Source organism: Sinohyriopsis cumingii, chromosome 14 (genome assembly GCF_028554795.1).
Source record: "Sinohyriopsis cumingii isolate HCF-2022 chromosome 14, ASM2855479v2, whole genome shotgun sequence".
Classification (NCBI taxonomy): Eukaryota; Metazoa; Mollusca; class Bivalvia; order Unionida; family Unionidae; genus Sinohyriopsis; species Sinohyriopsis cumingii.
Genome location: NC_142974.1, coordinates 112348421 through 112363786, shown reverse-complemented (window position 1 = coordinate 112363786; position 15366 = coordinate 112348421). Strand labels below are relative to the sequence as shown.

Sequence of the window (15366 nt, the reverse complement as noted above, 5' to 3'; positions counted from 1 at the left end):
TAGATTCCTTAAAAATCAGACAGTTTTTGTTTCGCTGAAGGAAAATAACATTATAAGCATTAGTGACTTTTGGGAAAAATTTTACTGTCTTCAGATCACATAACACAAACATGGGCATGGGAGAAAGAGGCCTGTGAGAGAAAAATCGGGGGTGGGGTGGGAGGGGCGGGAATTACTAACAGAATGCCACACATATCACAGTTATTCACATTCTTATCAAACATCGAACTAGATGCAAATACATACCTTTGAAGTCACACTTGTCTATCAATGACCTGTCACGTAAAAATAATGATAAACTAATTCGTGTGACTTTGTAACTAACGCTTCAAAACATGCTTCTGACAAGTTAGGATATACTTCGAACGGGATAAAATAAATTTCAAAAAGTTGTTTTAGCTGATTTCTTACACATCGAAGATTTTCAAACAATGACCAGATCAATGCGTATTTATGTAGTTATTGTTGTTGTTGTGGGGTTTAACGCCATTTATCAACACACGATAGGCTATACATGGCGGCCAGTATTAAAGGTGGAGGAAGAACCCGGGAAAACTCAGGAAAGAACCATGGACCCACGATAAGCTACTGGCAAGTTTTTTTTCACATACCCACATTGGCTGAATCCGAGACTCGAACCCACTCAGACAGAGGCGAGATGACAGTAATACGTAACGGATAACGGAGAGCGCCTTAGACCACTCGGCCACACGGGGCCCCATTTATGTTGTTAAACTAATTCATGCAAAATACATGGAAATTACAGTAATTATGAATACGGGTGATATAACTGTGTATTTATGTAGTTAAACTGATACTTGCAAAATATATGGAAATTACCGTAATTGTGATTACGGGTGATGTAACTGTGCATTTATGTAGTTATAATTTTATTGGCAGATAACAATCCAACACCTCCCAATTGTGCACACTGTTAATACGATATGTAGTCAGACTAAAACTGGCAGAAAACAACCCCACCCCACCCCACCACTACCTACCCGCCTTGTGAACAGCTGTAAAATAAATGTGATCTTGTGTGTTTGTAGGATCACTGAAAGAAGACATACAACATTTATATAAATCCCTCAAAATATAAGCGTCTTAAAATATCGGTTGTGTGCCTTTTGGCAACGTGTATTTTTCTACCTTTCCGGGTCATGTCCTGTAGCTGTAAACAAAGCCCGCCAATGAATGCAGGAAGTTTCTTAAGCATATATCAGCAAGCTACGTAATGAATATGCATGAGATATCTGATCTATGAGCGCGCGAAATGACTGCCCCCCCCCCCCAAAAAAAAAGAATAAACAATATATACAATGACGTTTATTACGTTTGTAAATATTTGTGGTTATTTTTTTACATTTTGTACCTGAAATCATTTTAATGAGAGGCCGCTTTCAGATATTTACAATAATTTTTGTGTTAGTTCCTCTCCCATTGTTAGCCCCAGAGCAATATAACTTTGCGTGTAGATGAATATAGGTGCTTACCACAAATATCAAGTAAAGGTAAATGACTGTAATCCTATTTTTTATACCTTCTGTACCTAACTTGATTTTTATGTTCCAGCCCATGTTAGTGGGAAGCGATACGTAGCAGGTAGTTTTCTGAAGGTGGCATCGCCGTTGTCACAGTTTGCTTTGCTTTTTAGCTTTATTTAAAGTTTTATTTTTAAAATTTTCTTTAAGAAATTTTACATTTGCGTACGTTTCCTGAAGTCACTTAAGTTTTTTAATGCATGGCGTAAATAATTCTGATCCTAAAAATTTTATTAATTCTATAACATGCTCATTAGCCACGTTAACGTTAAAGTTTTGGTTGCTTCCTCATTTGCTACTTTTTCCTAAGCTTAATAGATTCTCATCAAACTCAGTGTTTGTCATTATAAAACTATTTCAGTTCTTTCTGCGACATGCTTGCTCAAGATTATGACCTTGGAGACAAGGTCAAAGTCATTCAAAGTTTGCAAGGTTTTGATTAAAGTGTTTTTATTTGCTTATATTTCCTAAATTCCTTGATGGGTTTGCTCATACTTGGAATGAGTCTTAACGAAACAAAGAATTTATTGTTGACATGCACACTTGTCATTTGATTCTAGGGTCATGGTCACAGTTATACAAAAATGTGACTTAAGATTATTAAGTTCTTTTTTGGGGGATGGGGTGGGACTTATATTTCTTGAACCATGAGTGTAGCAAACATTTTACAAACTGACTCGTGTACTGAATATAGAAAATATTGATTGTTTTGTACCATCAGAAATGTAATATTTTAGGATCTCTTTCTGAGTACATTTTTTAAAAAGAAATTGTTCTTTATCGAACTTTTATTTATTCCTCCTGGATAATAGTCATTGGATTTAAACTGTCAAGATTATACATTTACTCAGTGACTACAATTGTTCTGATTCCTAACCATTTGTAAAAGGATGTTTTGCACGTGCAGCGCACCAGGTGATTTCTTATTTTTTTTATAACAATCGTTCTCTGGGTATGTGTTCTAATGTATCGGATTGATTGAGATTTTTACCAATATTGATGTCACATTTTCATTTGATCTTTGATCAAACTAGGAATATACGCTTATATTTTAAAGATCTCACACAAGTTCGATAATATGCTAGATTCCCACATATGAGCTAGGTGACCTTGAATGTGATTGGCTCGTCTATTCCTGTGGAACGCACATTTCTTATCTGATTTGGTCAAACTTGAACAGTGGGCTTACATGATCAAATATCTCGAAGTGATTCTATACTAAGCACATACTAAAGAGATCATTTTGCACACGATTGGCTGAGGTTGTTATTACTCTGGTAGCCGTACTTCTAAACTTGTTTTAATCATACTTGTAATAGATATGCTAATGTTAAAGATCTAGGACGATTTCGACAACGAGCGAAAGCCACTCGCATTAATTAGGTGACCTTGAAATTTGATTAGCTTAGCTTGTTACCCCTTAGAAGCAATATATCTGACATGCATTTCATCAAACTTGGACTATTTGCTTATATCATAAAGACATTGGACAGGTTCGACGATGAATGAGATGCATACACAATAACGAAGTGACGTTGCGTCTAACTGAATCAACTTTTTGCCTAGTAAGCATATTTTGTTTTTATCCCTTTCACGGAGGATGCCGGAGGGGGGGGGGGAGGGCGCGCGGCGATATCAGTGATATCTACCTTCCATCATTTTATTTTTGTTTTTAATCAGACTTCAAAGGCGAGTTGTCACTTGGGTGAAGGCAAATTCTTGTCAAGTTGTCGGTTGCAAGGTCAGAGGTCAGGGTCAGAAAAGGTAATATTATGCTTTTATTTCCCCATGAGCAGTACAGTGTCCTAATCATTTATATACACCCACTATATGCAGTGTATTGTGACGTATGTGCAGTTGCCTATATGGTCCGTTTTTTTTTTCTTCAGATTCACGGTAATTAGAGTTCTCCACCATCTGCCTTTACCAAAGTCCACAAATAGCTTGTCCTATGCCAATACCTCAGCCCCTCACCGGTGATGATGTATCATCCATCAATACCAACAAAGATTTGGGCGGGGTTGATTTATCTGAGTAAGCTTGTACCTATGTCAATGTAGAAAGCCATCAATTAAGTAATAAAAAGGCCAAAGGTCAAATATATTAAGACTGCATGAGCCTCATGTCATTTTAAGGCAAGTATACAAAAACATTGTCCTCTCTTTGACAATGCTGTGGATTTTTATCAGCTGTGTTGTTTTCAAGTATGTGTACATTGCTCTTTGATATGTCATTGGTGATATTTTACACGCTGAACATGAGAACAAAATCTGGTCGAACCGGCCTTAGAAGTCATCTCCATTAAGGAAGCACCTTTCTTCATCAGGTACATTTTTAAGGACTTTACATCAAACACGCAAGATATTAACCTCTATAAAAGAACCAGCTGTTGTTAGGTGTTATTTATATCGCTTGCCATATATGGCTCCTTAAAACAGGTTTGACTGTATAATCTATGACTACATAAGGGAAAAAAACCAGTATGAGAACCACATTTTTTATTTTATACAGTATACAGAATAAAGTCATACTACATGTCAATAAAACATAGTACGACTTTCACTAAAAACGAAAAAATCTGGTACGAATTTGTGTTTGGTATATGTCAGGTGTTGAATGATAATTAAAAAGTGTGAATTGTATAGTATCTAGGATTTTAACATTAAATTTCCTTTTGTGCCCAATTATTGTTTCAACACGGAAGATTAAGGTTAAAATCCTTTTGCTCCCTAGACAGGCTCACAAGTTTCAATTTCGATGTGTGATGTTACATTCCTGATTTACCCTCAAACCACCCACCCCACCACAATATAAACCTACGACAAAGTGCCAATTCTCGTACAGTCTCCCAGTGGTCCATTTTATAGAGATCAACAACGCGTAGCTCTGTGTGATGTCAACAACATCTAATAACATAACAGTGTAGCATCAGTGTTAAATTTCCGTTGTGCCCTAAACAGGATCTAAACATAAACATACGGTGTAATGTAAATCCACGCAGTGTCCCGGGGTACCGCATATTACTATACGTATATGTAAAATGAGTCTTTTATTTCGCATATGTGAAATTCTTGCTCACAGGTGTAATGTATTTTAGAGTTTTCTTCACATGTGCAAAACTATGCATTTTTGCAAAAACGATTTGCCGTGTTAATTAAAACTAATTATGGCCACTTGTTGCCAGTGCCCTACACGGTGTTCCGGAACATTCGCAGCATGGAGTGGTTATCCGTTTTTGAAGTGTTGGCTTACAACCCGTGATTAAAAAAAAATAATAATAAATGACCGGATATGGCTGGGGGCATAAATTGTGTAATAAAATTATATGAAGTTCTCTCTTAGATCATTGCTTTCTTATATATATATGCCATATTTGCAAATGGATATATTATAGGTACTTTTTAATTTGCCATAGTAATTATTACTGATATTGGACGGATAAGAAATTATTTATCGGGAAAGAAATATAACATTTTTAGTCCCTTCAAAATGTCTGCGCCCATACAAAAAGCAACATGTACTGAATTGTGAGGTATATTACTGATCAAAGATTCGCAACAGAGTTGAGATTGAGGTATTTATAGTGAAACTCATACAGGTAATGTATTTGCATTTACTCAGATTGTTTGAAAATTTAATACTAAATATGTTTAACCACAGGAGTCTCACGTTTTATCAATAAAGAACGATGAAATCTCAGACAATACGAAATCACCTTTGCGAATTTATAGGACCGATACGGTTATTCGTGTAGTCAGAGAGTTCATTGTACTTTATTGATAAAAGTCAGATTCCTGAGGTTTAACCAAATTCTGTTCATTCATGATTGAATGCCCTGCCTCTAAACTGGCACCAAGAAACATTCTAACAAAAATTATTATCACTCTTGACTTTTACATTGCTGATCAGGTACGAAACTGGGTCAAGAAACTGGGTCAAGAAAAGAGCATGTCAAGTCTAATTGTCATAGTATTGGGTTTTAAGAATTTGTTTATAAGATAAGATTTATTTTTTAACGTCGGCATGGTTTACAACAACAATTCTAATAAGCTATTTACCAACATTTACCAACATGCGTAGCTTTCATTGTGATATCACAGCATGTGACATGATTCAGTCCAGACTCTCCTGGATCCCAACATTAGGTTCATCTTGTTCATAAATGTCAGCGTACTTTAACATTGATTTTGCCATATGTACTTCTCCTTGCATGTAAATAATAACCGTATAAAGGAATATGGATGTATGAGGGTCAGAATAAGCTGAGTAATTGTAAAGATATACAGAAGCAACTTCTAAAAATGAAACCGAAATAATCAATGTTGAATGCATACATGACCTATGTGACTTTTACTATACAGGCTTGATAGATGTTGATTTTGTGACATTTTCCATTATTTTAGTGTGTAGTTTGTGGTCTCTTTAGTGTATGCCAATGTGGTGCATTTACTCATCTTAAATATTAATTGTTGTTCTAAAATTGAATACTAATATAGTTTAAATAACATCTATTCATTTATGACTGTTGATTGTCCTACAGTGTAAGACATAGCACGTTATTTTTGTTTTAGTGGTATGTCTTACTAGTGTTGTTCCGATTATCAATTATAATCGATCATCAGTTGGTTGAATGAACCGATAAGATAATCGATTGTGAACTCCATAATCGATTGTGTGTAAAGGGAGACTACTTTTTAGTTGTATGCAAAGCACAAAGGTTAGTAAAACTCTCAGCCACTAAAACTGACGAGAATTTTATTAATTTCCTTCACAACTACAAATATAAAACCATTGGATATTTCATAGGTGCAGAATTTCATAATTAGGAACATATAGCCATTATTACATGATCAAGTTGTTAAATAGTTGAGTTAATAAATTTAAACATATTTTGATGATTTGTTTCAGTTTAAATGCAACATTATTTGTAGTATTTCTAAACAATGAAAAACAAGAAAACCTTGTCCTTCTACACTTAAAATTCCAGACACATCACTTATGAATTTGGGGGATTGCATCAGTATTTCAGTTGCATATGACTTAGCCATACAAAGTTGCGTTCATTTAACAAAGTTGTAGAACAAAAATAACACACATCACACTAGACAAAAATGTAATATTATTATCAGGTTAAAGTATACATCATTAAAAGAGATTACTCATGTACATTTACTTATATCTTGAACTATTGATCAAAGATATAACTATATAACAAACAAAAATTAAAACTTGCTCTTAGTAACCAATTATAATCAACTATCAGTTGGTTAAGTGGAACCAATTATTGATTATGAATTTCTGACCGATTCCCATCATTATGTCTTACTACCAAAATAACGGGCTTGCATAGTGCGTTCCAATGTCAGTTGACATCAGCATGAGTAGTCAGAGTTTTAGGAATATCTCACACACTTTGCAGCTCATTTCAACACTCTTCCACAAATTGATATGTAATTAATATACTTACATTGTTGTTTTGATCTAGGTGGAATCAAAATCTAACACTAGCAAATGGATGCATTTACATGCTCTGTTGACATGCATTTGAATTTGTTGAAATGCAATAGTAGTCCAGGTATGCCGAAGTAGGTTCATGTGGAGGATATGTTTCTTGAATGAAACAAAACATTGCATACAGTTCCAATAGGCATAATATATTTGTATTTGTTTCGTTAAATAATAATATTTCAACTTCACCTGATTTTGGCTATTCCGGCTTTCATCACTTTCCAGCCAACTGAAATGTATGCCAACAAAATTTGAAAACAGGTCCATTTCTTTTGTATTTGAATTTATTAGACAAAAGACATAAGAGTAAGTAAAGTCTGACTAAAACATTATGACTTTACTTTGTAGAAAAGCGTCATTATTTTTGTTGCCAGTTATGTGAGATATTCCTTAAAATTGGACTTTTGTTACGATATTTTTGACATCAAAACAGGTTACACAGCACCATTAGTTAGGCAGTAAGACCCTGATGCCCAAACCAAATATATTAGCATCAAGGGTCTTTCATCTAGGACTAGACTGTTGAGTGCTTTGCACCTTAACTGTCATTAAGAAACCTGCAGACAAATCTTTTTACAATGTTATAAGGTATTAAACAGGATCAGTTAAAGAGCACCTCAGTTATGATCATCACACTATTGGCCAAGACAGATTTTTTTTATTTTTAACATGTTTATCTTTTATTATTACATCGCAGTGCCTGATATTCTATCTGATTTGTACTGTGTAACACCTTTTGGTTGACCTCATCCAAAAATATCCACGCTTTTTAAAATTTACTTTTGTTGTATATAGCATGTAAAAAATGACCTTCTAAATGAATATGGATGTAGGATGACCCAAATAAAGTGAATAATTGCCATTTAAAGGTTTGTGTAATTGCATTCTAAAAAAATATCACCCATACTGAACACATGCATGAAATATGACTTTTATTTACTATACTTTATTCTGCACAATATCACAAATGATATCAGCGTCCATTTCTCTTTGAATTTTCAGTTAATCATCATTAAGTATAGCTAAAGTACCAAATTTGTTTTACGCACAAAGTATTTTATCAGCAATTGAATCAACATACATACATTACATACATGCTGAATCAGCATATCATATTTACATCAGTTTTTTCAATGCTACCACGACTTGTGGAAGAATTGATATTTGGCCTCCCTTTGATTTTGTTGCAGTAATAAATATGGAGTCGTCCAGAACTCATAATGAACATGATGGATTACATGTACTCAGACCATTCATTTTCAGCATGTATCAAATGAATGGTGTGGTGTTGCATGTCAGCATGAATTGATTTTAAATAATTAATGCAGAAATGGATTCAGTAACTTAAGTTACATTTTGAAATGCTGACATGAAAATTCAATGAGGAACAGATGCAGATATCATTTGCAATGCTGTGCAGAATGAACTAAAGTGACATTTGGATATTGTTGCTAAGGTATATTTTCTAAGTAAAATGATCGCCAGCTTTGAGCTAACTTTACTATGCATGCAAATTGACTTACATATCAGGCATTTATTTTGCATTCATTATTATACTTTATGTATTATTTACAGGACTGGTCATGCAATGTGCTTTTTCTTTTTAAAAATAATATGCATAAATTTGTAGTTGTATTTTTTTCTAAATTTGAAACAATTTATTTGCTTTTTCAATGCATAATTATTATATTTAACTTTTGTCACAAGTATAAAAAAAGCAAATTGAAGAAAAATTTCAGGTATTATGCATTTAGCATTGTTAGTAACTTATTTCAAATATTTAAGTTATTTAGTGGTATGTAGGATTTTTCTTTGCATTACTACAGATTGCTATAAAATTGGTTCCAGCTTCTATGAACAGTTTGGGGGGCCGCGAGTGGCCAAGTGGTCTAAAGAGCTCTCCGTTATGGATCATTTCCATCTCACCTTTGTCTGTGTGGGTTCGAGTCTCTGATTCAGCCAATGTGGGTATGTGAGAAAGCTTGCCAGTAGCTTCTTGTGGGTTGGTGGTTCTTTCCCAGGTTCTTCCTCCACCATTAATACTGGCCGCCATGTATAGCCTATTGTATGCTGAAAAATGGCGTTAAACCCTACAACAACAACATCCACTTCAAAATTTTCAGAAATACATACCATTCAAAGTTATACCACCTATTGTATTTGAAACATTACTTATTTTAGGAAAGAATGCAGAGCAAATGTCAATGGTATATTCCCACATACTCTTTTTGGTGTGCTTACAACCAGATGACTATTTATTACAAATTTGGTGTATTACATTTCTTGTCTTGACATACTTCAATCTTATCTACTTCTGTCCATTACACTGTTGTACATATGATCTGCCAATATGATCATTTACACTGTTGTACAAGTGATTTGTAGATGTTGTTGTTATAGGGTTTAATGTCATTTTTCAGCACAAGATCAGCTATTATACATGGTGGCCAGTATAAATGGTGGAGGAAGAACCATGGAAACCCCGAGAAAGAACCACCGACCCACGAGAAGCTACTGACAAGCTTTCTCATGTAACTACACTGGCAGAGCCCAAGACTCGAACTCACGCAGACAGTGGTGGGATGGCAGTGATTCATAACAGTGAGCACTTTAGACCACTCAGCCACTTGGGGCCCTGATTTGTACATATAATTGGTTATACTTTTGAACACATGAACTGTTAACATGATCTGTTACACTGTTATACATATGATTTGCTACACACATTTTGTTATACTGCTATACATATGATCTGTTGTACGTTTGTACATGTTACCTGTTAATATGATCTGTTACATTCTTGTACATATGATTTTTCATACTGTTGTACATATGATCTGTTACATGGTTTGACGCATGATCTTTTATGATGTTGTATGTATGATCTGTTAATATGACCTTTTAGTTTACAATGTTGTACCTATGATCTTTTACATTGTTGTACTTATGATATTTACAATGTTGTACAAATGATCTGTTACACTGTTGTACATATGGTCTGTTACACTGGTATATATGATCTGTTACACTATTGTATATATGATCTGTTACATTGTTGTACATAATTATGATCTGTTACAATGTTGTACCTATGATCTGTTACACTGTTGTACATATGGTCTGTTACACTGGTATATATGATCTGTTACACTGTTGTACATATGGCCTGTTACACTGTGGTATATATGATCTGTTACACTGTGGTATATATGATCTGTTACACTGTGTATATATGATCTGTTACACTGTGGTATATATGATCTGTGACAGAAAGAAAGGGTAATCTCAGTATCACACATGGAACTGTACAGACAGAGGAAACTTTGCAAAATGTAGGGTTAGTTTTAAAGAAAAAAAGTAAATTTGTACTTTAAGCAGATGTGTGAGCAAAATAGCCAATTAAAAATTTCTTTCTTACATTCAAGCATCCAGCAAATCTCTCAAAAACTTGGATGCAACCAGATGGAACCACAAAAGTAAAAAGAATGTTTTCCTTGTAAATGTGCAAAATTACACAGTAAAACTTGTCTTGAAAGACCACCCCTTTTTCCAAAAAGATATGGTCTCTCAAGACTGTGTCTCTAAAAACAGATCACAACACTATATAATCAATAAATCTGCATTGAGAATATGGTCTTTCAAGACAAGTGGTCTCACAGAGTAGTGGTCTTTCAAGACAGGGTTTTACTGTATTAACACAAAACCACCTCTGAACAGTAGTGATGACAGCTTCACATGAAACAACACTTTGCACCATTGTAAACGGTGTTGCTATGCAGTTATTAATTTTGAATCATGTTGCTATCACATATAAAGTTGATAGCTACAAGTTGATTGATCCCGTCATAATAGCTAGTGAGGATTTGTCTGATGGTTTGCTGGTTGAAGAAAGAGAATTAGTGAAATGTAATTCTTTTTTTTTTTTCAATTTACATCTCATAATGCCAGGATGTTCATCAATTTTTCAGTCCTCCATATGATTCACTGTTCACCATCATGAACAAATGTTGCTCTCATTATGTCATTAAGAAATGTGTTATCTCAAGAACTAGGAGTTTATGACTGTGTCAAAAACAAAGTTGCATCAAGTCGGGGATAATGTGATAGAAAATTGAATGTATCAATGGTACATGTTGACTCTTTGAATTATTTGTCCACTAAAGTGATATTCACAATTTTTTTCTGTTGCAAAATAATAATAGGTCTTTATTGGAAATGTTGGCGCTGAGAAACATTTGTTATTTCTGAAGATGCAAGTCCAGTATCCTTAACAATGCACGAGTCCATTGGCAGTTTTTATGAGTCTTGGACCTCCAGTTTTAAATTATTCACTCCAATGGGACTTAGGGCTTTGTAGAATTTTCAAATCCTGAATTTCTTTTATTCCCTTTTTTATGAAGTACAGTCAGAGGCTGTAGAGGATGAAATTAAAGGGGGAAATTTATGGCATACATTTTTTCTTGTGATATTAGATAGTTTGTCAAAAATAAGTGTTCATTAGGGTTTGTCAGATATAGATATCCTGTTCTAAAATCTTTTGATATGATATATTGTCCATTTTTTTGTGCTGTTAAATCCTTGACAAACTCACAGATGTTGTCACTATTGTGATGTTGTGACACTCATTGTGACTTGCTGCCATGTTGTGACACTAGTATGATAGTGCCACGTTGTGACACTCATTGTGACATGCTGCCGTGTTGTGACACTACAGTGTTGTATGAAAGTGCCCCATTGTGACACTCAGTGTGATATAGTGCAATGGAGTTAATTTGCAGTACTCATTGACTTTGATGCTGTGACATACTGCCTTGTTGTGACACTCAGTGTGACATAGTTCCATTTTGTGACACTGTGTGACATCGTGCCTCGATGTGATACTCTGATGTAGTCAAATGGAGAATTATATTTACATTAATTAATACACCTCAAACACAAAAAACAACTTTTAAAATGGAGATATCTTGAATTTGAGGACACGAAAATGTTACTGAGATGTTGTTATTGTTCTAAAATACTCCAGTACAAGAATAATATCCTGCAAATACATGACAAGATGTTAAGTGATTTATACCATTTTATTATAAATTCAACAGTTTTGGGAATCTTAATATCCTCAAGATCAGAATTTTTTATTTACAGATAACACTGTTTGATTGCAATGAGAAAAAAGCAAGCATAAATTCAGGATGTCTGCACCACGGAGGAAGAAAAGGGTCCAGCAAACAAATGAGTCTCCATTTCCTGTTCCTATAGCAACAGTTACACAGGAGTCAGCAGGGAGGAAACAATGGTTTTACTATACAGGAGTTTACCATGGAAACCATGTAACTGTTCAGCATTCAGGAGATATTCATTTTCTATACAAGATGGTATGACTCTTGATACAGTTTATATGACTCTTCATTGTACAGTATATGTAGCTTTGTTACAGGTTGTAGGGGCTTGTTTGAGTCCTTAGGGGACAGAAATTTGTCCTTGTCCCAATTATTTAAAGAGAAAGCAGATTTACCATTTTGCAGATTGAATTTACTCATGCAGGCATTTTTTATATAAAAAAACACAAAAGATTTGATATTTTTTAGAGTATTGGGTCTCCAAAAATGTATGTAAAGAGAGAACATAATGAATTTTACATGGAAATTATATAAAATATAGGAATGATGATGTGCCATTAATTCTAATTGACTTCCAAGTTGTTAAGTACTTAAACACACAAGATATTGTATGGTAATACAATGATCAGATGATGGCTTTAAATAATAATTTAAACATATATTATACAGCATGGTTCTCTAGGTCACCAAAATCTGTGTAAAAAGTGTGCATGCTGTACATTATACAGCATGGTTATCCAGGAAAACTGAAATCTGTGTAAAAAGTATGCATACTGTACATCATAAAGCATGGATATCCAGGAAAAGTGAAACATGTGTAAAAGTGTGTGTACTTTTAATTTTTTGGAGAAATTAAGATTCCAGCAGAAATGTCCTCTGTATGAATTTTATCAGCAATGTTCATTTTTATAAAATCATGTCAACAAAGCAAGTATCATCATCATTCATGCAGTATGTGGTATGTCCTTACCAATGTTTACTTTAAATCTACAACTTATTCTACTTTTTGCAAAGGTGTGACTGTATGTGTGCAGGTTAGACCTGTCTGGCTTATAACTGAGGCCAAAATGTCTAAAATCCAGACACAGAATCCAATTCTGATGATGGGCAAATTTTGTTGTAACAATGTCAGGTCTCTTTCTATATTTTCTAATACGAGTAGAAAGTCCAGCTTATGTGGTATCCTTGTAGAGCTATGTCTGTCTACTTTTCTGTAACACTACCCATTTGGGTGACCTTGATGCATCAGATCTTGGAAGTAGGGTACTACCTTCCGATGCACAAATGTGGCACCTGGGGTTAATGATTTAACTGATTGTCATTCCTGATGGTCGTTTTGATCAAAAGATTATTTACACATGTATGTACAGTGCAGCACATGCATATTTTTGAAACCCCATGCATCGCAGTGGGTGTAAAGAGAGGGTGGAAAGGATTAAGAAAATATCTCACCACAGGTGGAGTTACTGCATCAGCTTGTGGAAAATTGCTCTGAACTCCAAGGTTTCTCTCGGAGTTGTCATGGATGACATGGTCTCTATCAAATGGGCTTGGTTTACTGTGACAGTGTATAACCCCTGCAAGCGAGCTCTTTAAAGGCTCACAGATATATCTACATGGATATCAGCTGATTATAAACATTCCCTAGTTCTAATGAAAATAATGTAATGGATGTAATGGTAAATCAAATTTGTGGATAATATTAACATAGACACAATGCCTCACAGACTGTATAAATACTACAATACATTTTTCCCCATATAAAAATGGTTGATCAACATTGTTTGCAATAAGTTTATGCTCTTGCTTTATTCAAAGAAATCTGAACAAACTTCCACACTAACTTGATGAGACCTTGCTGAGCTTCTTTCAAACAGTGCAAATGCATCCTACTGTTCAAACATGAAAATTAATCCTCTGAGGAATGAACACTTGCATTCCAGATGACAGTTACTGTTGTGGGGTTTAACACCATTTTTCAGCACAAGATAGGCTTTACATGGCTGCCAGTATTAATGGTGGAGGAAGAACCTGGAAAAACCCTGGGAAGAACCACCGACCCACGAGAAGCTACTGGCAAGCTTTCTCACATACCAGCATTGGCCAAATCAAAGACTTGAACCCACGCAGACATAGGTGAGATGGCAGTGATCCGTAACAGAGTGCGCTTTAGACCACTCAGCCACTCGGGGCCCCTCCAGATGACAGCTGTTTCTGTCTAAAACACAATAAACAAAATAGAATATGCTGAATTTACACTTAAATGCAAAGAACGTGTTTAGCCCTTAAGCAGTAATGGCCCAGTTACAAGAGCAGTAATGGCCCAGTTACAAGATTAGTACTGGCCCAGTTACAAGATTTAATTTTCATGTACACAACTAGTGACAGCAGTGACAAATGTAAACACTTTTAAAAAAATTTTTTTTCATGAGAAGATGATGTCAATTTCAGCTCGGGAAAGGTGTGTTGTTAACACTCGGAGCCATCCAACTTCACGTGTCATACTTAACAACTCAAATTATGGTCCTGTCACTAACAATGAAAGATTGAAATTTGTTCCAAAAGTCAATCGATATACATCTCTTTGGAAATTATTCTTTTTACTGTCCATATGTTTGACCAAAAAGAAGGATAACTGATACTTGAAGTGGTATATGATTGTAAATCAGTTATTACATTTCGGTCTTTCCTAGGATGGTCTTCATTCATTGGCTGTTCAACTGTCAATCAGTCAAGTTGAACAGACACTCCAAGGTGGACATGCCATCAGCATGTCAGCTAAAGCATGTTGGTGATATGTAGGTATTTATCACTCCATCATGGAGAGTTATTGTAGAGCAAATGTGGAGGGTATGTAGTTCTCCGTTGCGCTATGTGAGGTTCTGAAAATACACGTGAGCTGTACTGTAATTTGACACCTCAGCACACTTTAATCCACAGTATTTAAACTCTGATAATAATTGTCATCTAAGTCACATGTTTCTCTGTTTCATATGTGTGGATATACTTTTGTTTTCAGGAGATTATCCATTGTATTTTTAACCCTCATTTAGCTATCATCCAAGTTGCATGTTTTTCTGCTTCAAATATGGATATGCTTTTGTTTTCAAGTAATTTTATTTTGTGTATTCTTCTGTTGGCAACTTTTAAAAAAAATGTTGGTTTCAAGTTCAAGACTGCAGATTAGTCGGATTCTCGCA

At 34.8% G+C, this 15366-nt stretch overlaps 1 protein-coding gene across 5 annotated transcripts in view; it reads left to right on the top strand.

The window, feature by feature from the left end:
• Positions 1-4828: 4828 nt before the first annotated feature.
• The window catches only part of LOC149784613 (uncharacterized), a 37032-nt gene continuing 26494 nt past the window's right edge, over positions 4829-15366 (top strand). Inside the window, exons 1-3 of one of the 5 annotated variants that reach the window (XM_089932672.1) lie at positions 4955-5139; positions 9470-9650; positions 12192-12421. In XM_089932672.1, coding sequence (XP_089788798.1) covers positions 12239-12421 — 183 coding nt within the window. In that variant the 5' untranslated portion in view covers positions 4955-5139; positions 9470-9650; positions 12192-12238. The other 4 variants (XM_089932671.1, XM_089932673.1, XM_089932670.1 and 1 more) reach the window with 4 other exon arrangements.